The sequence below is a fragment of the Pan troglodytes genome, chromosome 5, assembly GCF_028858775.2.
Source record: "Pan troglodytes isolate AG18354 chromosome 5, NHGRI_mPanTro3-v2.0_pri, whole genome shotgun sequence".
Taxonomy (NCBI): Eukaryota; Metazoa; Chordata; class Mammalia; order Primates; family Hominidae; genus Pan; species Pan troglodytes.
Window position 1 is genome coordinate 52,337,322 of NC_072403.2, and position 27,355 is coordinate 52,364,676.

The 27,355-nt window shown below is 39.0% G+C and overlaps 1 protein-coding gene across 4 annotated transcripts in view; it reads right to left on the reverse strand.

Annotated features, from left to right (window-relative positions):
- Nucleotides 1–27,355, reverse strand: part of RCAN2 (regulator of calcineurin 2) — a 272,477-nt gene that overhangs the window by 236,346 nt on the left and 8,776 nt on the right. For 3 of the 4 annotated variants that reach the window (XM_009451342.4, XM_009451341.5, XM_009451343.4), the window contains exon 2: nt 534–760. In XM_009451342.4, coding sequence (XP_009449617.1) covers nt 534–758 — 225 coding nt within the window. In that variant the 5' untranslated portion in view covers nt 759–760. Of the gene's footprint in view, nt 1–533; nt 761–24,460; nt 24,725–27,355 lie in introns of those variants that run through there. The other variant, XM_016954669.3, reaches the window with a different exon arrangement.

Below are 27,355 nucleotides of genomic sequence, written 5' to 3' on the forward strand. Positions count from 1 at the left end.
GCAATACCACCATGGTATCAATGAGCAAAGAAGGACTCAGATGCCAACCAACTTACCTTCTCTAATATCTACTGTGAGACTTGGCTCACAGTTTAAGAAGGCTTTTTTAGAACATTCATCAAGCTGCAGGAAGGCTGGAGGTAAAATGGAGTTTGTACTGTTTTGAGAAAGGCAAATTATATTTATGGCAGAATAGGGGAAAAGGAAACTTTTAGGAGTTTAAGACATCTGCTTCCTAGCCTAAGGGGCATTTCCTACAATCCATATTAACACCATTTGTTTTGCTAGATAGACCTGTGAGTCACAGAGGACTCAATTTGATTCAACATATTCTCATCTACAACCCTGTCAGATGTATCTCTAAAGTTAGTTGATAATAGAATGGGATTTTCTTATCCTGGTACACATGCCAAAAATAGAGCCAACTAAACATTTCCAAAAACTTCAAAACACCAACCACAAATGAACAACAGGATTACTTGGAGATAATGCCATATCTCCCCATGTTTTAGGAACAGAAAAAGGCAGCTTACCTTGCTCTCTTCTCCTTCAAACACTGACTGGTGAACATTGCACGCAAACAACGAGTTGGGGAGGTCATTGAAGTCAGTGATTGCTTGAAAGGCTTCTTCGGCAAAACAACGAGTGACAGCCCAGTCCCTGTCTATGCAGCACAGTAAGAAAAGTCCTCCATCTTCAGGGACGTGTCCCTGCTGCCCCAGGCTCCTCATTCCGATGAAGTATGATTCTCCCCTCATTCCTGGGGATACAAAGATGAGCATGTGTTACTGCAGAACAAATTCCTTAAAACTCAGTTTTTGGGTCACAGTTTTGTATTGTCAGGGGCAGAACAGTGGAGTACGATTAGGAGCAGAGGCAGGGGATATTGGAAGGGAGAAGATCTGCAAGTTCACATGGTTCCCTTGATCCCTGAACCAGAATTTCCCATACAGCTCTGCTCTGGGGCAAGAACCGAGTCAGTACTATGGTTTTTTAAAACAAACAGACAAACAAATAGGTATAGGAAATGGAGATCACCACCTCTACTACCAATGTCTATCATGTATTGAGTTCCAGGCACTATTCTAAATGATTTATATAAATTTAGAACATCAATTACATACATTAACTACCTTATTTAATCTCCACAATAGTCTATAAGTTTGGTACCAATATTTTCCCCAACTTACAGATGGGAAAACAGGAACAAAGCAATTAAGTAACTTTTACAAGACCACTGACAAAATGGCAGGGCTAGGATTCAAACTCAGGGAAACTGGCACCAGAGCTCACTCTCCTATGCCACAGGAATGAAGCAGATCAAAATAAGTAGAAGCCTATATTTAAGAAAGTATGATCTACTTCATCAGCACCTGAATCCTGATCATGATAACTCTAACAGGTAATAGTTCATCCTGTGAGAGTACAGTGAGAGTAAACACACCACACACACACACCTCCCAGATATTTCCTCTTCTGACTGAGATAATTACTTCAAGTCATTTGTGAACCAGGTCCAGATCCTAAAAAAATCAGTGCTATCTTGATCAATCCATGGTGCACAGGTCCCCGTCCCTCCTTGCCTCGTAAGGCTTTCCAGTATTTATTTCACCTAGCTGTGTTCAATCCTTCTATTATTTTTTCACCCCTTATATTTGCAGTTTGCCTAACTGCAGAGTTTTTCCATTTTTTTGATACTGGTACATAATTTAGTGGATTAGGTCAGTATCCCCATATAGTCCAAGGCTGGTATCTACTTTCTTCTTTTGTACAGATTTTCATGCCTGTGATACTATTCTGCTCAAAGCTCAATAGTTAAGAGGCTCGGAAAGTGAAATAACTTGCTCATGGTTACGCAAGTAAGACTGACTGAAAATTATGACATGGCTACTGAATCATCTTCAGGAAGCTCCATGTTCTTCAGTCCCATCATCACAGATGCTCAGAGCAAAGGACAGAAAGGTGGGTACCACTAAACATCAATCTGCTCTCATGAAGTTTAGTTAGATACAAATTCCAGATCCCCAGACAAAATATCAGTTTCTGCTTATCTCTCTCTCGAACTGTGAAATAAATCCTTGAACCTCATAGTGATGAGGTTATGTTTTTTATTTTCATTTTTCCTAGAAAAGCCCCAATGAGAGTTGGTAAGCAGCATTTTCTGGCAATAATGCATTACATATAAAATCTTAAGCCCGGTTGAGGTAGGAGCCAAAAATTAAATAGTTTGAGGTGATATCTCTAAAATCAAATCATCAAAATTGTGGTAAATAAAAATTTCTATATAAAATATAATAAAACAATTCTTGCACTCCAAAGTTCTTCAAACTCCAATTAGTGCATTTCCATATTTAAATCAACAAAATACTTATTTTAAATAAAAATATGGCACATGTTTTATTAAATAATCTAAAATATATGAATATTTTTAACTAGAAGGAAAAACATGTAATAACATTAATATAAAGGGAACTGAACTGCTAGACAACTTCAGTGAAACATGTGCACGTATTTTCTTTCATATTTATTTATACTGTTGCTTGAGTATTTTAGCATAAAACACCTAATTACCATCATTTATTAGAGTATCAATTGTTTTAATAGTAAAAATATTTACTAAAAGCATCATGAAAACAGTAGCATTTTCATTAATAGTTTACAGGAAAATGTGTGTGTGTGTGTGTGTGTGTGTGTGTGTGTGTGTGTGATGGAGTTTTGCTCTTGTCGCCCAGGCTGGAGCGCAATGGCGCAATCTTGGCTCACTGCAACCTCCACCTCCCGGGTTCAAGTGATTCTCCTGCCTCAGCCTGGGCCTTCCGAGTAGCTGAGATTACAGGCACGTGCTACCACGCCCGGTTAGTTTTTGTATTTTTAGTAGACACAGGGTTTCACCACGTTGGCCAGGCTGGTCTCAAACTCCTGACCTCAGGTGATCCACCCGCCTGGGCCTCCCAAAGCATTGGGATTTCAGGCATGAGCCACTGCACCCAGCCAGGAAACTCTTTTGATAATGAAGTCATAATCATTCAGCAGCTTACAAATAGATACTGTGTCAATTTGGATTTTATTTTTAATCTCATCCCTCTTATTTAAAATATTTTAAGTGAATCAAAACATTATAAAACACTCTTAGATGTGTTGTAAGAATGTTTCAATTATTATTTTTCCAAAAAAAATCTAAAATCCATTGCCGAACAAATTAATTAAATAGATCAAATTTTAAGCTTAACTCAGGACTCATTTTAATCTACTCAAATAGCCTTAATTTCTATCCTAAGCTGTAACAATATTATCTTCATGAGATTTTATTTTAAGCTCATTACTTTCAGTAAAGATTTAAGGGTGAATTCATTTTTGGCAAACAACCTACTTTACTTACATGGAGAAATACTTTAGAAGTCAGAGCTTTGAACAAAGAAATTCTAATTTCTCTTTCTAGTTTCATTACTAACTCACCCCATAATTTGGAGAAGCCAAGTGATCATTCTGGAACTCAGTTTATCCTTGTAAAACAACAACAAAACAACATTGAACTGCCTCCTTCTGCAGAGTAAGGGGAGGTAGGGGAATGAAACAGGAGCGGAAGACGTGATCAAAATCAGTATTAACCACTACATAAAAGAATATGTAATATGCAGTTTTGCAATACTGTAATACACAGTATTGCAATTTTTACTGCATGAACTATGCAGTAAAAACACATCGTGATAATTTCAGAGCAAGGCAATTATGCTTCAGTATTGCCCAAATAAACAGAAGGAAATTCTGAAGATTAAGAGAACTTCCCAATAAAGAAGTATAAAGGTCCCACAGCCCAAGTTAACTGGTTTGTCTTTGTTTCCTCTGTTGTTGTTGTTTTTTTTCCACTTTTTCAGAGAGGGTCTTGCTCTGTTGCCCAAGCTGGAGTGCAGTAGCACAATCATAACTCACTGCAACCTCCAACTCCTGGGTTCAAAGTGATCCTTCCACCTCAGCCTCATGAGTGGCTGGGACTACAGGCATGCACCACCATGCCTGGCTAATTTCTTCTTTATTTTTTGTAGAGATGAGATCTTGCTATGGTGCCCAAACTGGTCTCCAACTCCTAGCCTCAAATAGTCCTCCCATTTTGGTCTCACAAAGTGCTGGGATTACAGATGTCAGCCACTGTGCCCAGCCTGGTTTGTCTTTTTTAATTAATATCAAACTGTTAATCATTGTAAGAAACCTTTGAGGCAACCATTGTCTACCAAGATTGACATATGTTGTCCTTATTTCTAAATCTGAGGTTGGCCATCCAAAGGAGAAGAGCTTCCTTCAGCTAGGAGGCCATTTTCCGGGAGGGCTTCCCAACCTCACCCAGGCTGGGATGAATGTGGTGTTCTTTCTCAGAGCTCCCTGAGCACCCTGCACAGCCTTTTCTCATAAAATTGTCCTCCAATGCAGCTACTATTGTGATTACTACTTTACTAGTCTGTATCTCAATCCAGATTGGTATTTCTTGAAAGCAGAGGCTGGGTTGTCTTCATCCATGTATCTACTGGAAAATATAGAAAGCCCTCAAAATAATGTTTGGCTGAATTAATGAATTATATAAAAAAGAGTCACTTTTTGGAAATAACAGACCAGCAAGTGGGTTATAATGTCCAACTTAAAATGTATACACTAATGATATACTATTTCAGATGTCTACACTAATAATGAAAACGATCCTCTCATTTAAATTTAAAGGTTTGATTTCTAAAATGTAATTTTACAAATGAAAGATAGCAAGAATCACTCAAAGATAGCAAGACTCACAGGATTCCTCTAGCTAAAATTTAATAATCTGTGGACAATAGCAAAAATAACATTAATGTTTTTTAATGAGTTAACTGAAGAAAAACTGGAAAATTCAAAAAGCTATAAAGAAGAAAATAAAGGTAAACCATAATCCTACTATCCAGAGAAAACTCCTGCTAACATTTTGGTATATTTCATTCCAGTGTTTTTTTTACATGTAAAATTTTTAAACAAAATTGGGATCCTGCTGTTTAGTATACCACTCCTGTCCTGCAACACTGATATAATCAAGAGCAGTTCCCTGTGTGATTATATATTCTTCAAAACATTAATTTTAATAGCCACATTGTATCCCAGTGTATGAATCTGTCATAATTTAATCACTCTTCTGTTGTTTGACATTTGGAAAGCATAAGTTTCCATCACCATATGCATGTGGAAAAGAAAAACCACTATCCACTATTAAAATATAAATCTTCCCATGGGAGAATTTCAAAACTTCTTTAGATAAAGAGAAGAGACATCTTCATGAAATACTGGAAAGAGCCCTAAGGGAATACCTTCATGCCAGTCTCAAGCTGTAAATAGGGGGCCTTCTGGGCTGTGGCTTTCTTTTTTTTCTTTTTTCTTTTTTCTTTTGAGACAGAGTTTCGCTCTTATTGCCCAGGTCAGAGTGCAATGGCACGATCTTGACTCATCGCAACTTCCGCCTCCCGGGTTCAAGAGATTCTCCAGCCTCAGCTTCCCAAGTAGCTGGGATTACAGGCATGTGCCACTACGCCCAGCTAATTTTGTATTTTTTAGTAGAGACGGAGTTTTTCCACATTGGTCAGCCTGATCTCGAACCCCTGACCTCAGGTGATCCGCCTGCCTCGGCCTCCCAAATTGTTGAGATTACAGGCGTGAGCCACCATGCCCAGCCAGCTGTGGCTTTCTTGACAGCAGAATGGAGAAGGAACATGGCTTTGCCTACCTTACAGATCTACATGAAAGTATTTTGAAGGCCCCCCTCTGCCAATAATGTGTGAATGAAAGCTATTTATTACTATTGTTAGGCTTATCAAGAGCAAGCCAATGGCAGAGGAAGTTGGCACTGCAGAGGTGGCCATCATCTTCTACTGTTAAGTGTGTAAATGAGTTTCAAACCTCCAGTGTATGTCCGTGAGAGTAAAGCCCATATCATTACAATGAGAAACAAGCAGCAGTGCAGCTTGAATATTTGGTATGAGTTTGGGTGAAGACCCTATTAGGAGGAAAAGATATTTGTAAGGCAAAAGAAATTAATTAAAACAAAAAACAAACAACTTTCCCCCCCAGAAAACATCACCAACAACAAGATGACAGTTTATTTAAATATTACAAAGTTAATGGCAATGAAGACATAGACAATTGCATTTGACTCATTTTAATGAAGAAGGAAGCCTGGAGAAGGGAGGGTTTGCGACCATTTCATTTTTTCGCAAACATGTGAAAATAATTTTCATCCAAGATTTTCAAATAACATGATAGCACTTTTTAAACATTAAAAGACCTAAAGTAAAGACAATATGTTTCCTACCTTAAAGACTAGCCACCTGAAACATAAAGATATCTGTTCAACATCTGTTACACAGAAGTAGCCATTTAATAAATGTTGTATGAATAAGTGAAAAAATTTCTTTTCCCCAATAAATCTGGATGTTAGAGACATTACTGGCTTTCTACACAAGGAATTAATCTTTCCAAAACTCTCTAATTTCTTTCCTGACAAATGTTTATACATATGATTAAACCCGGAGGAAGAGACCTTTAGAAGACATCTGATTCTGCTGGATATCATTATTGTCACAGAGTTATCAATGTGCATGAGATTCACATTTCTGAATTGCAGAATTCTAAAAAAATTCACTTTTCTAGGAATTGGGTATAACTCATGAGAGCGGGGAGCCATGCATTTGCCCATAGGAATTCTGGTCTAGAAAGCCTTTAAATATAAAAGGAGAGGGAAGTTAACCACAAATAAGTCCATGAGAACAACCTGGGAGCCACAGAAAGATGGTAAACATTCATGGAGATGCTTATAATAGTTTTACCATCAAGTAAAATCAGTCAGTAGTGTGATGTGTGACCAGAAGGGGTTGGGTGGTGTTAATCACATCTAGAGTCTTGGCAACCTGGAGAGATCATGGCCAATTCTGGGTACTGTCCACTACAGAAACACTGAAAGTCTTTCAAAGGAAAGTATTCAGTCAAGTTACGTTATCTAAGAGACAGATGCATGGTAAGAAAAAGCATATGAAGCATAGAAAATAAGTTTTGAGTTAAAGCTTGGTTGCCTTCAAATTCTGAAGAGCAAATACAATTTTTGTATACAAAAACAGAAGTCAAACCAGAGAGAAAGAGTTTAATTTCATATAAGGAGCCACGGATCTTTTAACAATTTGGGTTAGAATAGCATGTCCTGCCTTATGTCTTAGTGAACTCCTTGTAGTGGTGATATCCAATAAGTAAGTTTCATTGAGCAGGTGCCATTCATTTAGCAGGATGTCAAACAGGGAATCCAAGGAACAGGGTGATGATTGCCTGACATTTCCTTTAAGGATTCTCCTCAATTTGAGATTTTTATCTTACCATGATTGGAAAAAAATACATAAGAAAAGAGACATCTGTTTATCTCTGGGATTAAACATACTCAAGAAAGGGGAACATATAACTTTTAACAAAAGCTTTCTCCAGAGTTTAAATCTTAAATTTCGATGCTCATAAATAACCTGTCTATATTTTTTCCTTTCCAGGTGACTCAAACTAAAAAGCAAGAATTTTTCAATAGAAAGTAATGATCCACAAAAAGATAAAAACAAGCAAGACATACAAAAAGCAACTTAAGTTTAAATTTGTTTTTTCTTAGACAAAAGGAATGTTAAAGATTCACCTCATTTGCTTCTAAAATTAAGAACAGAAATATAAAACTTTTGCAATAAGGGCAACAAATAAAAAAATATGCCTTGATTCCATGTTATGGCCAGCTAAGGAGGATAAATAAGGAAATAGAATAAATGGAAATGATTAATGAATAATTCATCCTGACTTCAAGTTAGTTTTGATTGAAAAACTAGTAAATGAATTATGGGAGATTTGTTAGTTTGGAAGAACTTAAATATAACAATGTCAGCTTAAATATTAATGACAAAAACTGGGAATACAACGTGGCATTAATAAGTAATAGAAAAGAAATGCCTATATTTTTCAACTGAATATAAGGTTAAATAAGCCCAGTTCAGATTTTTAAAGAATATGAACCTAAAGTTTTGCAGTGTTTAAAATCCCTTCAGCTCTAAAACCAAATGATTATTTGATAATATCTGGGACAAAATGAGCTCATTAGAAGAAAATATTTAGATGAATAATAATAATAATAAATTTACAATTAAATTTTATTATCAGCATTCATTTTTGGTCTGGCCTTAGAAGTGGGATCTTTTTGATTTGCCCGTTTGGTGTTTTAATATCTAGATCCTCCTAGGGATAAGACAAGCCTTTTGCTCATTTTTGTCCATCTTACAGGGAGATTGAAGTATAATATTAGTAACAACAAACCAAGCCAGCCATCCTGAGATACAAAGGAGAGACATGATATTCTTAGGCTATGCTCCATAGAAACCCATTAGAGCTCTTTCTGAAATATAATGGAACCTATTTAATTCAGCTGCAGAATTTCACACCTGCTGAGCTATGTGAACCTCATGCTATTCTTGATATCATTTGGGATCAGTCTTGAAAGTATCAGGAACATGCAGTTTCCAACTCATAGTTTTCAAAGGAAATCATCCACATTCCTCATTTATGGCTCTCTTCAGGACACCTTCTGGAGCCACTGTTCCACCTTAAGCTCCCAATGGGCAATAATTCAATTAATTCAATTCCCTGTGGAAGCAGCAGCTTATGAATTTTTATGAAGTGTAAAAAAAAAAAAGCAAGTTGTTTCCATCATGTCCTTTTGCACTGGATGTGTACACCTGTAGGATTTTAATGCCCATGATCTCACAAGATTTGCAGATCCTGTATATTCTTTCAATAAACATAATAAAAAGGGGAGGAAGACCCTCAAATTTACCAAAGGTCAGATGGGACAAGCAAATAGGACATTTGTATTCCATTCCCACAAACCTAATATCATCATCAAGAAAATGTATTTCAAACAGGTTTGCTGCAAAAGAACAGAGTCAGAGGAAACACCACCTTTTATGAGGGGTGTGAGGGTGACAAAGTTGTTCTTAAAGACAGAAAAACCTGTGTCTACAAAGAATGAGCTACAGTGAATTATAGATTTGTTAAACAAAACAAGCAATATTGGAGCACTCACACAAAGCAAAAGAGTTTTGGACATTGTATTAGTCAAGGTCTCACAGGAAACAGACAGCATGTTCTAATTGGATAATTTGAAAAGAGTATAACAAAGGGACTATTTACAGCATGGGCAGGGTACAGGAAAACCACAACAGATAGTACAAAACCCTGGTCTAGCACTCTCCCTAGATTTGAAGAGTTGAGAGGAGGGGAGGGGTTTCCAGAACCTGGAGATATTCTGGAGAGAACAGAGGGCTGTGTGGAGATGGCCCCCTGACACATCTTTCACTGCAGGATGTGGTCAATCTACAGTAGTGCTACAAAGAGAGTGCCAGAGAAATAAATATCCCCAACTTGTTATCTTTCTCTGATCTCCTGCTGGTACCTCCCATTGGTCAAACCCAGCTGGAAACCAGAGGGCCAGGGGGCCATGGAGGTGGAACACAGAGGTCAGGCTCTGGGGCACAGGGCGCAGTGCAGAGGGATAAGGGTGGAGAGAGACTCTCTGGGATCAAGTAAAGATAACAAACACACCCTTCATAAATGGGTAGTAGTCTAGAAATTTTATAGGTTAATTTCAATAGCACTTTAAATTTTGAAAACGTACAGCTGAGTCATTTGTAAATAGATGGCTCAAACCAGGGCTTATGTAATACAATTGAAGATTCATCATCTCTGACTGCATTTTTCTTAGAAACAAAAAAGTGAACAGGGAATACGTGACTCTGTATATAGTAGAGAATGCCTGCACCACTGGGGAAGATGTGTTCAGACGCCCCACCTGGAGACAGAAGACCATCCTCTCATGATTGCTTAGAAGAAGCTTAAAGAAGGCCCAAAGCCTCTGGAAGAGTGAAGCAATGTTATGCAAAATAACTTTTCACAGGAGGGCAACACTTCAAAAGTGGGCAGCAAAGCACAAGATCGTTGCTATGGTAGCCAAAGTAAGATTTATCCTGTCATCTTTCACCTTTGGCTTTCAGATGGGGCATGGAGTGCTGGAGAGAAACAGAGTGAAAAGGAAAGAAAGCAGGGAATGAGAGATACTGCAGCTTTGAGAAAAATACAGCTAAGAAGGGTCTGACTTACTTAGAAAAGAAAAGATGGACTAGAAGGCTGCCTAGGGAGTGGAGAGCTGGACAGGACTCACTAGAAGTCCAAGGAGGCAGGTCACACTCCCTTCCACAACATTAGCAGGTAATGAAGAGCTTGGAAGTCCTTTCAACACAAGGAGGAAAGGCAGGGGGAAGAAAAATCCCCATCTCAGTACCTAGCAGACAGTATGCTATTTTTTTCCCACAATACAGCTAAATATTCACGTTATTTCCACATTAAAAATCTTCCATAACTCCACAGGACCTATCAAATTAAATAAAAAACCCTTCAGCCCAGCAAACCAGGACAGCCACAAGATGACAGACTTCCTATCTAGACTTATCAACTGCCTCATCAACGCTGAAAAAAATCACAAGTCTCAGTATCAAGTTCCAGCTCAGTCCATAACAATAGCAGCAGGAGCAGCGACAATCATTGAGTGCTTACTTTGTTCTAAGGGCTTTATCTGTAACAAACTTATAAATATTAAATAGCTGTGTAGCTTTGGCCAATTTCCTCAAGCTTTCCTTAAGGTTTTCTTCTGCTATGCCCCATTCCCACCTATCAACATTCCACTCATCTTCAAAGTCACATCTGGGGTCACTGCCTTCATACCCCGCTCTCAGCCCAGCCTGCACTAGATGAGATTCCCCAGTTACTGATTGCTATTGTCTTGTGCTTGCACCTCTCGGGACACTTACTTTGTTTTGCCTCTCTTTGCACTTACTTATTTCTTATCTTCCACCCAATGTTGAGCGCAGGAGCTCTGTCTTACTTACCCGCATAACTCTTGTAGCTACTAAACAGGACCTTGCACTTGGAAGGTAACTTCTGACATTTCTTGAATTGAATGGAATTCAAAGAGCTCTGAATCTGACTTTCAGCTGTCCAGCTTACTGGCTGTGTGACCTTGGACAAATCACTTAATCTCTGTGTTGTTTCCTCAACTGTAAAGATGACAGGAGTATATGCCTTTTATAGTGCTGTTTTGAAGATTTGATAGCTAATGCACATAAGGCACTTAGAACAATGACTGGAACACACCATGAGTGTTCAGTAAGTGTTAACTATAATAAGTGTTAACCATCTTAAGTTCTCAACAGAGCAATCTTCTGTCTCATATGACACAGGAGCTCCTCCTCTCTTTCCTAGAGTCATGGGTCTTTTTGCATGTACAGAAGGAGTACAGTGGTTAAGTGTGAACTTTGAAGTTGGTCTTGAATTTTGGCACTGCCACTTTCTAGCTGTGTGACCTTGGACATGTTACTGAACATCTCTGGGTACCATATGCAATGTGGGAACCACAGTAGTACCTACTTCACTGGGCTGTTCCTTGGATTAAATGTTACACATCTTACCATTCTTCTCCCTCTCACCTACTCCAAAATCCCAAAATTTCTGGTGGGTACTATGTTTTTCGGCTCTTCGGAAGAGACTGTACCTCCACAGTGAAAAAATGCAAGAACACTAAAGTCAGACAGACTCAGACTGAAATCCCAGCTCCTCAGCATTTGTGATTATCAATTAGGAGAAGATGGACTGACGGTAGTGGCTGGCCCTGGAGTCTGAATCCTCTTTCTACAACAATTTTACTTTGAGATTTTCTGCAAGTTAGCTCTGCTTACTAGGCCTCAGTTTCCACAGCTATAAACTGGGACTACTGAGAGGTCCAAATGAGATAATCCTAGTAAAGAATTTAGCCCAGGGCCCAGCAGCTATAATCGCTCATGAAATATTAGCATTTGCTATAATTGCTTAATCTAACTGCCAATTATACCTTTACTTAATCTGTTCTCCCTTAATTGTTTTACTTTCCAAGAAAGGCAACATTGGTGTTAGGCCCAGAGTTTGACTTGAGTTTAGGATAAGAATATGGACCACTGTTCTAAACCTTTTAGTTTTATCAGGTCATCTTCAACCCAAAGGGGACCTGAAGTACTTAGCTTCCTAGTACAAATTCCCTGCTTCAATCTTATAGTCTTACTTACCCTTCTCTTTTCTTTAATCACAATTTTCCAACTTAGATGAAAACCCTGTCAGGGCTTACCAGAGGATCCAGGGTACTTCAGAGTGAGGTCCAACCCCACCACAGCCGCGCCAACGCCAGCAAAGCAGCCCCCATCCTGGGAGGGCTGCCCAGCTTCTCCTTTATGTCCGCCCGTCTGCACATGTGTTGTTATTTACAACATTTGGCAAAGCAAACCCATTTATTGACGTTTTTACATCTCCTTCCATATGTTGAGCATACTTGCTTCTTCCTATAATGCTGGCTCCCAGCATGGCTCCTGATATGCTGTGCTGACGAGACAAATGGAACGTAATACCCTCAGACTCCCTGTCTCCCCTCTCTTCTCTCTCCCCACTCTTCTCTCTCTCTCTCCGCTATATGTTCCAGAGCCTTGCTCACCTTTAATCAGCACTTTCTCAACTTGAGTGACTTCCTGAGTCTCATAGATTCTCATTGTCTCCAGCTGTGTTAAATCCAGAAGGCTGAGTGTTTTCATTCTCTCCTCCTTAACTTTCCTTGTTAGCACAATTTGCTCTTGATCTGAAAGTAAGTCACTGCCCCCAGCTGCTTCAGGTCACTTTTAAAACCCTTCCCTTCTTTTTATATCCATTTATTGAAGATGGTTTCTATCACACCTCTGTTTCTCTCTCAAATCTACAATTCTAATACCCTCAGGTTCCTACAGAAGCCAGGGTTGATTGTACTTCTGCATTGCCACCTCCCATCTAGATGGAGCTGTCTGCCCTTGGCCTGTTCAACCAAGGGCCACAACTGAGACACTGACACAGGGCTGGGCAGTTGTGGAAATAACTTCCAGTTTCTCTCACTATTGTCAGAGAGTCACAATTCAAGATGTTCCGTAATTAATCTCCCACTTCTAGTGCCATGTGTTGTTTACAAGAAAGAGCTGACCCAGATTCTAGCCTAGAAAAAAAACAAACTGAAACCTTTATAAAGTCCTTTCTGGCCTGCTGCAATTGGGACCAGTTCACCACATCCCTCACCCCCTCCAGCAGCTGATCAGTGGCTAGGGCTCGTGGAGGATGGAACCAGTCTTGGTAGTAAGGGTAGTAAGATTTCTGGGGAAAACCTACAAAACATTTGGGGGAAGAAATTGAGGCAGTAGAGGAAACAAGTAGGAACAGCTAGGTGATTTAGTTGATAATCCACCTTTTGAGAACTGGTAACTTAACTGTCCTGGCCTCCACACTGCTTTACAACAAAGAACATGCTGGAAACGAAGAGGGAAGAGGATGTATACCATCCTTCTACTTGTCCAAAAGAGCTGGTGGAATGCTTGTGCTATATTATGAATGTGTCCCCTCCTAAATGTAGGTGTTGAAACTTAATGGCCAATGTGATGGTATTCAGAGGTGGGGCCTTTAAGAAGTAATTAGGTCATAAGGGCTTCTCCCCTCGTGAATGAGATTAAGGCACTTACAAAAGAGGCTTCACGTAGCATTCAGCTAGCTTGCCCTTTGGCCATGTGAGGACATAGCATTCCTCCCTTGTGGAGGATACAGCAATAAGGCACCATCTTGCAAGCAGAGAGCCACCCTCACCAGACGACCGAACCTCGATCTTGGACTTCCTTGACCTTGGACACCTTGATCTTAGACTTCCCAGCCTTCAGAACTGTGAGAAAATTAATTTCTCTTCTTTTTAAATTGCCTCAGATATTTTAAAAATTGTCTCAGATATTTTGTTATAGCAGCACAAAATGAACTAAAACAACTTTAATGAACTGAAACCATCACAATAGACACCATGATAGTCAAGACAATGTCTTCGATAGTGCAGCCGACAGACTCCTGAGAAATACAACTAGAACATTATGAGGGGCCCATCTGGCATTCCAACAAGACCAATGGAAGCTATTTATATTAGAGGAGAGAACTAGGACCCCCTTTACCTTCCTACTCTTCTAACCAATCCTAGCACCATCCCATATATATAAAACTGGATAAACAGCCAACAACATTGAAGTGCCTTATTAAGATGTCAGAGATCAGCGTTCACCACTGGATTTATAAAACCTAGTTCAGTACCAGGAATGGGGTGATATTAAAGATGAGAAACATTATATTAGGCTTGCTTGTCTTTTTGAGGAACTATTGCTATTTGTCTCTTTATATAGTTACTTAATAGCTCTACCTTTCAGATGTCAGTGACACATACAAAAATGTTCACTAAATAAATCAAGCCAGTTTTCTATGTACCCTCTCTCTACCAGTTCACTTACTTTTCTCATTTTTTATATTTCTTAAAACTGGTTTTATTATTTTCCTTCTTCCAAATAGAACTATTGTTTTTTCACTTACAATGTACAATTACTTCAAATACTAAATATGAAACACTTAAAAATGTAATAAGAGTATGAGTCTTAAAAAGAAAGCAAGTTTAACTGACCACATAAACATGGTTTGCCCATGGCTTAGATGTGGCAAGGATGAAATCTGTCTTCATTGTGCATGGCTCAGTCTTTATTCATTTTTTCTTCTGGTGAATTCACCTCTCCTCATTCACCTCATTCACCACTCCACCAGAAGGCACAGATACCCATCAGAGTATTTATACCCACCTATCAAAACCTGTGTAGTGTGGCTCTGGTATAGAGCATTTGCTATTTTATACACTTTATGTAGGGGTGGTGAGGAATATATCTCTGATCAATCAGGAAGAAGGTGAGGCTGGTAAGGAAGAGAGAGTGTACAAGATGGGTTCAGAGGGAAAGCAGATGGCCAGGACATGTGGAGACTTACAGGCCTTGGAGAGGACTTTTTGATTTTACCCTGAGATGGGAAGCCACTGGAAGAGTCTGAACAGAGGAGTTTCAGGAACTGACTTATGTTTTAAAATAATTTATCTGGCTGTTATCTGGAGAATAGACCAATGGAACAAGGCCAGAAATAGGAACCTACTAAGAAACAATTGCAGTAATCTAGGTAGCAGATGATGGTGATACAGACCAAAGAGGTGGCAGTAGAAACAGAATCAGTAGGAACTTGAGTCTGGGTGTTTTTAATGTACACGTGGTATTTGCTGATGGATCGGATATGAGGTAGGAGAAGATTGAAGAGTAATACCAAGATTTTGGCCTGAGGACCTAGAAGCACAAAACTGCCATTTACTAAGGTGGAGTAGGCTGTGGCAGGAGCAAGTTCAGAGGGATGAAATCAGAAGTCTAGTTTAGGACATGCCATAAAGAATGCTATTATTCATCTAAGTAATGAGCAGTTGGTGCCATGAGTTCAGAGTTCAGGGGAGAGGGGAATAAAATAGATGACACTTATAGCCATGGGTCTGGATGAGTGAGTTTAGTGGGAGAAGAGGTCTAAGGCCTGAGCCCTGAAACACACCACAATTTTAGAGGAATAATAATAGTACCATTGCAAGGGGGTGTGTTATAGGGATTCAATTAGATAATACATGTAAAGCACTTAAAATAGTATAGGAACCTTCTTCAACAGTCAACCAGGTGCGTGTGCACACACACACACACTCACACAGTCCCCCTTACCTCTTACCACCTGCTAGCCCCTACCTCCCCTAGAGCACCTATCCCAGGACTCAGCGACTTGCACCTGGTGGAATTCTTCCTCGCATTGTTCTGTAAGGAAGTAGGTGGAGAACAGGAAACCTTGTTCTCACTCTAAAGGCTACAAAGGGAAAAATAATCTTGCTTGTATTCCAACCTGGAATTCTGAGTATTTTTCCCACCACAACATAGCTTTTAAGATCTCTCAAATCAACACTCCTGTACTTTACATCAAGTACATCATGCATATAACAGGCTTTTGGGCCAGCCTGGGGATCTGGTCATAATTCATGATGCTTCCTAGGAAAATATATCCCAAATTCCAAACAATGTAATGGAAACCCATATTCAAAAGGCTACAGATTGTCTCCTGACATAAAAGCACACATATAAATTCTAAAGATGGATGTATTGGGACTTCCTTTTAATAGCAATGGTCTGTAACATATCGCTATATTGTAGGTACCCAACTAAGACTAATAAAGTTGAGCAATAGTCCCTTTGTAGTGCCTGTGTTAGTTTAATCTCTGTCAAATCTCTCTGTGACTCTCCGCATCCCATTCCCCTGTGCTCAGCCAGGCAACGGAGAGGACAGTGAAGATGTTTAACTCCAGGATAAATCCCCCATGATGCTGTCTTTCTCCATCATAATGGAGAAAGACACAATTGCTGTACTGTAATTGTGTAGCTGCCTCTCTTCCCAACCTGCAAATGCAGATTGTCTACCTTGTTCACATTGTATCTCTAGAATTCAACATTGTATCTCTAGAACTCAACATTGTACCAAGTATCTAGTACAGACTAAGTAGAATTTCTTGAATGATTGGGGAATCAAAACTCAATCTTAGTCTTAGATTCTAAGACATATAAGTCTTGAAAGAAGAAGGAACTTGGAGGACATACCAACTGAGTTAAGCCAATCAGTCTGGGAAAGAGAGTACAGGAACACTGGAACTTTTTCTGAAGTAACAAGATCTAAGGATTTTCACCCAGAGAAGAGCTACTTAGGTTGGCTTCTGGTAGCTCAGAGCGAGAAAAAGTCCCTTCATGGGACTAACTCAGAATACCAAGCTTAAGCTCCAAATCTTGCTTTCCAGATAAGTGTAGTTTTTAATTTAAGTGACAATGTGATTTTCCTGGGGTCCACAGCCCTGAACTTTTAGAAGTCATGTTTCAGGGCAGTTTGATTAGGTATATGCATGTATGTCTGTCTGTTTCTATAAATCATGTTTAAATGTACATATACACATTTATGTGGTCTCTTATTAATTTGCAAACTCTTAAAGCATACCAATGCTTTTCTCTCCTTTCTTTTGCCACATACAATATCTTACGGTATACTGTTTGATCCTCCATGATAATCAATTATGACTCTACCTTATAGCTTCTTAATATCAAGAATGGCATCACACACATACAGACACATGCACACACAAACACACACCCCTATCTCATACCTAGCATATAATAGGCATTCAGTAAATGTCTAGTGAACTGAATTGTTTAACTGGCTGTCTGTGCTTCTTTTGTTCTCTTTAAACAATAAACTATTACCTATAAATCACCAATAAAATATCAGAATTGTAATAGACTAGAGTCTTCCATTACCATCAGGAACCAAATGTCAATAACAGCAGCATATGAAACACATCAATGGCAGTGCTAGTCCAGTATATGCTCAGTGGGTTTATAACCTCAGTAGTATTTTCATAGAGAAAACTATGCATTATCCAAAACTAACTTGGGATTTTTTTAACCTGATAATTGTTAGATAAATCAATGACATATTTTGACTGTGGATAAGGGAAAGGCTGCTGATTATCATTCAGGTCTGAATAATATCCATGGATATTAAACCATTTTCCTCTGTCATTTTATTCTTTAGGGGCACTCTTCATATAAACTCTCAGGAAAGGAATGAGGGTACATTTATAAAACAGGGACAGTATTTTAACTTTTGAGTCTTACATATAAACTCACATATTTCTCTTTAAAATAATATATTGAGAATCTACTATGTGCAAACTATCCTGATTCCTCTTAGATGATTCAGAGTTGGACAGAAGGACTCATCCTGAGTGGGTGGTGGAGGAGAGGCACTGTGATTATGCAGGGACACCCAGGCCCAGAATGGAGGTGGACATCAGAAGAAGAGGAGAATAGGCAGAGCTCTGGGGACTCAAAGGAGAAAGGGATTTAGCTGGAGAAAGAATCAGGAAATGCTTCAGGAACAGGCAGAATTGGTGAATAGGTAGAGAGGAATGCAGCAGATATTTAGAGAAAGGGTAGTGGGAGGTAGCTGGGGGTTGGAGAGAACATTCCAGGCTAAGGAAAATTATTGAGCAAATATATACAGAGGGGAGAGCTTACCGCATATTAAAAGAACTACAGGAGTCCTGACTGACACATGAGGCGATGGGGAGGCAGGGGGAAGCCATATTGCCATGTACATTTCATGACATAAAATCTGTTTCTAGCTCAGTAGGTAAAGGCCAGCAATGAGGAACATTGTTGAAGCAACAGAGTGCTATTAATATCATAATAAATATTAACAAAATTCTCTAGCAGCTCAGTTAAGAGTTGGAGAGGGGCATATGGATAGAAGACCACCTAAGCAGCCATCAACGAGGTTCTGCAAGAAGTGAGTGATGGTACGTTTGGAAAGGAAGAGATAGGTATGGATAGAGAAATGGGAGAATTAGGAAAAATCTCCTCACAATAGCATAGTGACTAGGTTTTGGGAAAGGAGAAAATCCTTTGGAATCATTGCTATGTGAAAGTTAGGGATGCTGAAGACTAAGAAATAACTTTGATCTCCAGATTGGAGTTCCGCTGCCTTCAAAAGTTCAGTTCCAAAGGGGAGCAACCAAACATAAATTGAACACAATTGGGGGTGAGTAGCTGGGAAAGAAACATAAGCAGCAGGTGGCATAGAAAAATGATATACCAATGCCCTACTGTTCTCCAAGGGGAAAGTCAAGGCTTATTTTCTCTAGGTGAACATTGTCTTACTGCTTTACTACTCACATTATTTTTTTCTAAATCAGGAAGTTGCTCTATGCATTTTTATGGATTTCCAAATATTTATTGAAGTATTTTGTGACATTGTTCAATTTTTAAGAAATACTGGATTAAAATGAGTTTTTTAATTTTTCTGTATAAGAATATCCCAGAAGCTCTGAAGATGTTTCCTCTTGGTCTAGATTAATATCTGGAAGCCTTTTATTTCATTGAAGTTTATGTTAAAGCAATATTCAGAAAGTACTCAGAAAGCCCTGAAAAGCATCTGTGTCGTTCATTTTTGAGTAATCTCAAAACCTGCCTGAGAATACAGAGAGAGCTGCTCTTGGTTTTAGCATTCCAGCCTCCGCCCCCACCGCCCCTTTGCACTTAATATCATTATGCCCAAACTCGTTTTGTTCTAAATATTTCTTTTACCTCTGCTTCAGTCCATGTCCTGACAAAGAAGGGCCCCATTTGCCATGGGATGAACACAATTTGGGCCCACATTTCATCCCTGGAACCCAGCAGCACACATCTTAGAGGGAAGCTGATGACCAGCTGTTGATTCCTGGTCACTTGGAAATTAGTTTGGAGGTGAGGTCCTTCTGAACATGACTCAGGGCTCTATAACTATTGGTTACGGAGGGGAGAAACCCTCTAATAGCTGCATGTTGCCATCCTCTGCTTCAACAGCAGAAGCCATTGCTGTTTTCAAGAAATGCCCACTTGAGCAAGCTTCTGGTAGGTGAAAGTCATGCTCTCTAGGCTAATTTATTGGCCATACAGAGCAGCAATTCCATTTTTTAACTTCAGGTAGGCAGTGAATTGTTATGTCCATTGCAAAGCAGGGAGGAGGGAGGTAAGTGCTTATTGTAGAAAGGAGATATGAGCAGGCTGTGAGGAGATGAGCTGCTTCACCCTCTTCTCCAATGTCAAGACACTTGAAGGGAAGTGAAGAAGGATTTTCCAAGGCTTCAATTCTTTCCAAACAAACAGAAAAGCTATAATTCCAATATTCTTTAGCTATTTCAACTTGAAATTATTTCTCTATAGTCACTTCTCTCCCTCCGCACAGGTTGGTATCTGTATTATGTTAAGCAGAGCAGTTGAAATGCTGTACTCTCCAGCATCTGATGGTGACTGCTGCTTCCACCCTTATGGAGCACAGAATGGCTACTCGACTCTATGATCTAATACTGGAAGTCAGGAGTTATGTTTATTCATTCAAGAAACAATCATGGAGGGTCTACCATGCTCTTGATAAACAAAACAAAGCAAATTGAACAACCATGATCCCTGCCCTCACAGCTTTCAGGGTCAAATGGTGATGTCATGAATCACCCATAATGGGTCTTCTTTCTCTTTTCCAGTGTTCATTTAACAGACATTCTCATGGACTCTTTTTTAAAATTTGAAGCCAAAGATGGAACATGCAGGTGGACTAAGTAACACTGGTGAAGAAGGGGTAGTAGATAATGGGAATGCACTAGTGGGTGATGCTGGGAATAGTAATGCCTTTCATCTTTTGTCACCTAAGCTTTTATGCCATCTGACCCTCCACAAGCCTTGTGAGATCACCAGGGCAGTTATTATAATCCCTATTTTACAGAGTAGAAAACTGAAGCTCAGTTGCTCAATGTCTCATAGCTAGCACAGCAGAATCAGAACGAGAATGAAGACCCCCTGAATCTTGATGTTTCCATCCCACTAGGCCAAAATAATGAAGGCAATATTTTTTGGTAAATTGGCATGCATGAAGTGAAACAAATAATCCATAAAGCTATGTAGCATTATTTTTATGGTTAGGTAAAAAATAATCCACTGAATATTAATAACATAATTAGAATGCTATCAACGGTCATCCAATCTATTCAAAAATTTCAATAATACTTCACGAGTGCTTGTTACATGCAAGATGCTTAGTCATGAAGGACATAGTGGTGAGTAACAAAACATGGTGCCAGCTCTCTTAGATAGAATCCTGAAGGTGGAAGTTTCTTTGTATCATGCTGTGATATTGTGATATAAAAGGAAACATATATTTTTGTCTTTGTCCAAGGTTCCTGGCTCACAGCTCCTGAAATCCTTGTAATTTCCTAAATGATTAGAGTGATAGGAGTAATAGGAGTATCTTTTGTGAAAATATTTTGTCTTTTGTTCTAGGTTTTTAAAACAGCTTACAGCAGTTACACAGCAAGAAAGATGAACGTGTCTTCTCTTACTCATTGCAAGCCCCTTTCAGTCAGGAGATTTTTGGAAAGCCCCTAGATAACTGCAAGATGAGGCGCTGGTTGCCAGGGTGAGCCAACTGTGAGATTAAAGGGTTAAAACTTTCGGTCCCCCAACTCTGACCTCAAAGGAAAAGAAAGGAACTGAAGGTTGGGTTGATCACCAGTGGTCAATCATGTAATCAATCATACCTGAATGATGAATCCTCCAAAAAAACATAAAAGAACAGAGTTTGGATTGCTTCCAGGTTCCTGAATACAAGCATGGGCCAGGAGGCTGGCACATCTCAACTTGCAGGGGGACAGAAGCTCCTGCATTTAGGGCCCTTCTAAACCTCACTCTATGTAACTCTTTATCTGGCTGTTCGTCATGTCCTTTAGAATCCTCCCCTTCTCCCTCTCCAACTCTGGTACTTAATGATACATGGACTCTGTTGGTTTCTAACAGCTTATTTACCTGACATAAAAAGTGAAAAACAGAAAAGCAGGGGCAAAACATATGAGCTGATCCATTTTTAGGATAAAATTATTGGTGAGCTCTTCAAGGCTCAATTTATAAAAATGATAAAATTGAGTCTAACATTTTTGGGTAACACATAAAAGCTAGAATCAAATTGTATAAAAACCACAGATGTTGTGTGCTGATGCCTGGCTTTGAATTCCAGCTGTGCCACTTATCAGCTGTGGGGCTTTGGCAAGCTATTTAACTTTTTTGTGCCTCAGTTTCCTCATCTGTCAAATGTGGAGGAAGATATTATGAGGATCAGATGTCATTTTATGAGTAAAATGTTTAAAATAATACCTTGCACAAAATAGGTTCTAGATAAGTGTTACCTATTAATGCAAATATTATCTAATGAAAAGAGATTTGCCAGACAATACACTCAGAGTTGTAACAAAGTATAAAAATAATGTCAAGTTACCAATTCCTACAAAAATCGATGCCATCCTTTTCTCCCCTCTGTCAGTTGAAGACCCAGCAAGGATGTAAGACACATCCATCTTGCCATCTCTAGGGTGGAAGTACCCTGGCAGAAGGCAGTATAATTAAAAGCAAACTCAGAGAAAGGAACAGAAAAGCTCCTACCATAAAATGGCTAACTCTAAGTATATGCAAATGTTTGATCAGCTGGTGGCTCAATCTTAAGTATGCCCTGAAAAGCTATCAAATACCTCTCTCACTGAAGATGACAAAAGTAAGTATTTCCATAGTCTTTAACTAAGAATAGCTCTGCATGAAAGATGAGCATTAAAATAATAATCACAGCTACCATCGGTCATTTTCATGAAATATTCCAAGGATGCTATGATGATTTCTTGCAAAGACTAGAAGATACAAAGAATGAAAGAGCTGGCAGCAACTCCAGTGATCATTTTGCCCAATACTTTAATGACGTAAACTAGAAAACTGAGGCCAAAGTGTTACTAAGGGAAAGCCCAATCTCTCACAAGAAAATCACAGCCCATCTAGCCCAGCTCTTTGAATTTCCCACTCCATGCACCCAGTGATAATCTCTCTGTATCATGCAGGCTGTTGGAAAATAATAACAATGATAGTGATATAATAACAACAACAAACACCTATAACACATTTCTACATATTTTATTAAAATAGAAAACCTTTATTGAAATTGTAAATAACAGAAGAAAAGTACATTATGCACAGAAAAAAAAAAGTCCCCTCTTTTACAATATGGCCCTGGGCTACCCAAGATTGGCACTGCTCTTAAGCTAGCCTTTCCTTTCTGGTTTCCTCCTTCTTCACTCATAAGTCCCAACACATGTCTATGTCCACATGCTATACAATGAGCTTCTCCTCCCTTTCCATCAGACCTCACTGTCCTCCATTCTAGTGCTCCAAAGTCTTACTGGAAATTCATCATAAGCAACACCGAAGAACTAAGGATAAATATGCTGTCAGATACTACCTCCTCTTCCCATGTCTGCATTTAACAGGGACTTGCTTTTTCTTTACTCAAAAGTAACTAATGTAGTCATTTTGGACAGACTGAGAGGTCTTTTAAGCCAGAAGCTTTTAAAATTCCAGTATATTGTCATTATCTTCTCTGCTTAAGTGAGGCTGGTACTACTTCCTAGCCCAAATTCACAAATCTTTATGGTGGTGATAAGAAAACGATTATAAACAATTGGCGATGTCTATACAACTGTGAGTTATCAGAATCAGGACAAAGGATGACAAAGAATCTACAAGCATCTTGACAGAACAGGGCCAATAGAAGGTGCATTAGAGAACCTCAGCAATGGAGAGTTTCACCCAAGGTCAGACCTTTACTGTCCCAGATAATATTTACAGGTTCAAAGGAAATATCAGTGACTTATCTCTCAAGAAAGACTTACAGTGGGCAGGCCAGACCCCTGATGGGTGTGAAATCATTTTTTTGCATCGAAGATTTTCATTAGGTATTGCAGAAAAATTCAGTATGCTCGATTTTGAAAAACTGAGTACAGAGCATCCTTTTCAGGAAAAACAATTTAGAATGCTTCCTTTCCCAATTTTGACTTACATGGCTTTTACTGTAATGATACTTAAATATATACAAACATAAAAATTCTTATAGTTTCAGCTCCTCTAAAATCATCAAATGCCAACTAAAAGTTTTAACCAAATACCCACAAAAATGTAACACCAATTCCATTCAAATGAACATTTACTTAATATTCAGATGATGATGTTTTCCTAAAAGTAACCCTCCATTTTCATTATGGCTATGATATTGAAAACCTCAACACAGGTGTCTTGGGATTCGGAATGCTCCCACCACTACCTGCCGTGCAGTAGGGTCTGTCTCACATTTCTTTTCTTTTTTTTTTTTTTTTTGAGATAGAGTCTCACTCTGTCACCCAGGCTAGAGTGCAGTGGCGTGAGCTCACTGCAGCCTCTGCCTCCTGGGTTCAAGCAATTCTCCTGCCTCAGCCTCCTGAGTAGCTGGGACTACAGGCACTCACCTCCATGCCTGGCTAATTTTTGTATTTTTAGTAACGATGGGGTTTCACCATGTTGGGCAGGATGTTCTTGATCTCCTAACCTCATGATCTGCCCACTTCAGCCTCCCAAAGTGCTGGGATTACAGGTGTGAGCCACCGTGCCGGCCACATTTCTTTATCCACAGCAAAACTAAACATACTGGACCAGTGTGCCATGCAGTCATATAGCCTTCACTTGAGGCAAATTACATAAGTCCATTGTTCATTCCCATAAGCCCACGGCTACTAAAATAGCATTGGACAAACTGGATTACAAATAAAAAACACAAATTCAGGCACCAAAACTATGCAGCAGTATTATAAATTATACAGCGGGCCCCACAAATGCCTTTACAAATCCCACTTTGACAAAGAATGGTGGGCTGTGGTGACAAAGAGACCATTGGTGAGTCTGGGCTTCCCACTTATTACCAGTATAATTATAGGAGAGTAACTCAACCTTCCTGATCCTCAGTTTCTTCATCTAAAGAACAGCAGGATGAAAACAGAACTTACCTCACAGGTTTGTCGAGAGGACAATATGTGATAACATGTGGGGTCTTTAGCCAGTACTTGGTGCTTAATAGGTCCTCAATAAATATCCACAATTATTCCTGTTCAGTTGCTTTGTATCCAAGTTCCACAAAAGAAGAAAGAATGCACTATCTTACCAAAACAGAAGCATTTCAAAATAATTTGAGTTTCAGACAGAAGAAGCATTTAATACGTCTGCCTATAAAAAATTCAGACACTGCTCTCAGTCATATCTGGTGCTTTGTTATGTCACAGAGATGTGGTACTAGGTCACATTCTGGAAAAAAGAAACCTATTCACCCACGCAAAATGAAACTAGACAAACTTATCATGTAGAGTTACTTTTTTTTTTTTTTTTTTGAGACGGAGTCTTCAATCTGTCACCCAGGCTGGAGTGCAGGGGCACGATCTCAGCTCACTGCAAGCTCTGCCTCCCGGGTTCACGCCATTCTCCTGCCTCAGGCTCCTGAGTAGCTGAGATTACAGGCACCCATCACCATACCCGGCTGATTTTTTGTTTTAGTAGAGACAGGGTTTCACTGTGTTAGCCAGGATGGTCTGGATCTCCCGACCTCGTGATACGCCCGCCTCGGCCTCCCAAAGTGCTGGGATTACAGGCGTGAGCCACTGCGCCCGGCCACTTGTTTTTATAGTTAATAATTGTGTGAAGAGAACAAAGGCTTTAAAGACATTTGAAGGTGTTGATATCTTCAAGTTCGTGTTTCTGAATTATTTAGAATAAATATGATGGATAGTCAGTTCATTTTACCACTGACTGAGTGCCCGCCATATGCAAGCCATAGTGATGAGTGTAGCAGGGGCCGTGGCAATGAATGAGTAGGTGCAGTCTTCACCCTGGGGGCACTTACTGTCTACAGGGAGGTGTAGATAAACAAGTAAGAAACTTAAAGTCTACTGAACTCTAATTTCCCTAAAGATGGGGATTATGTCTTACCGGTTTTTATACCCTAGTGGTCAGCACACCTGATTCATAGTAGAGGTAAATGAATTAATGAAATATATGAGTGAATAAGATATATAGGTTATCTATGGATGTGCCATAAATGCAGGTTCAACAAAGAGTGATGGCTCTTCTGAGGGCTCAGGAATTGAAGAAATATAAAAGAGATGGAATTTGAAGAAAGACTTGAATTTCAAGAAATAGAGATGGGAGAAAATCCAATTATAATTTTATATAGTTGCAGTGTTCTCTAAATTGGTTCTCATTAGTAAAACAATTCTTACTCTGATTATTATTATATATCACATTTCTATAACTCTTCATATCTGAAAATTGTATGCATTTGCTTCTTAGTTTGTTATTTGTTACAAAGACTTTTGATTTATTTATAAACAACTTGGTGGTGCATTATTTGTTAGAATAGGAAGCTGAAGAAGTAATATCTGGTCTCTTGCAGCTGTGTCTCAATTATTACTATTGGCCTCCTGGGGTTCTCTAATAAGTAGCCATAAAAAGTCAATTTGCAACTAGGAAAAAAATGCATATATTTGGCAGCACTTACATTGCCATGATTGACAATAGATATGAATGACAGAAACTCTACAATTTGAGAATAACTTCATCTCGATATTAGCATAAACCAACCCTAGGATAAAGAAAGAGGTATAGAAATGGTGTGTTTAAGCAATGATTAGGATACCATAAAGGCTGCATATAAATATCTCAATAGGAAAAAATCTAAAAGCAAGAAGAGGCATAATTTTGATACTTTGGAAAATCACTGAAAGGACTGGCTGATCCAAAAAGGAGTAATAAAAACTGAGTAAAAAACACTTGGGGAAAAAACTGTTATCTTAAAGATAAGCTCTCACCAAACTAGATTATGAACCATTTCTAGATAAAAACCATTTCTAGATAAAGAACCAAGGTTAGATGCTCATCAACTGACCTCAAATGACTAATACATTTTTAATATTAAAAATAATATTAATTTAATATTAAAGGATATTAAATTTAATATCCTTTAGCTATGTGTATATATTCTGCCATCTGAATACCAGTCCCCTTTTTTGGAAAAGGAATAATATCTCTTTGTTTTCAAGCCCTAGGATCATTGAGAGAGGTGAGAGAAGAAGAATGAAAACAGAGGCTAAAGGTTAAGTCCTTAAACAGTGAAAGGGAGGATTCTGCCATGATCTGGGATTGTGTTTTTGGAAATGGGGCATGAGTGCTGTTGTGGTCTGTTGGGAAATCCACCATGTCAGGCTCCCAGATAAATGGAAATGGGTCCCAAACACCAGTTAGGTAAAGGTCTCTAACCTGCATTATTATTTGGATTTTCTTTCCTATAAGATATGCCCTTGAAAGTTATACTGTCATAAAATTACCTAGGATTAGTTTTCATGAATATCCATTAAGATATTTCTAATTTTACTCAGATAAAATAACCTTCTCATAGTATCACACCTTGGCTTGAACTGCAAGCCAATAGCCAGGAGAGGTTGTGAGGACATCATAATGGTTGAGCTAAGAGGAAGAGGCTAAATGAAGGGTAAAAAGCACCAAAAGCATGGCATATGTTTAATCTTTATCACCCAAGACAAAAGTCTTCTGATAAATAGTCATCTTTGTATAAGCATAAGATTTTAAAGGCTATTTTAAGGAACGAAACTGAAAGCATTATGAGGAGCTGCCACATTTGGGCATTCTACTTTTGGAGACCCTAAAGGTCATTCCATGAATCATACATGGTCATTCCCTTCAGTGCTTGCCATATGGCTTCCTGGGAGCTGTCTGGTAGGAAGGAGCACAGGGGAAACCGCTCACCTAGGTTTCCCCACAAGCACACTGTGGACTGCCCCATGTCCCATGTAAGCTATCGAAAATTACACTAGAACATAAGTGATCCCATCTAG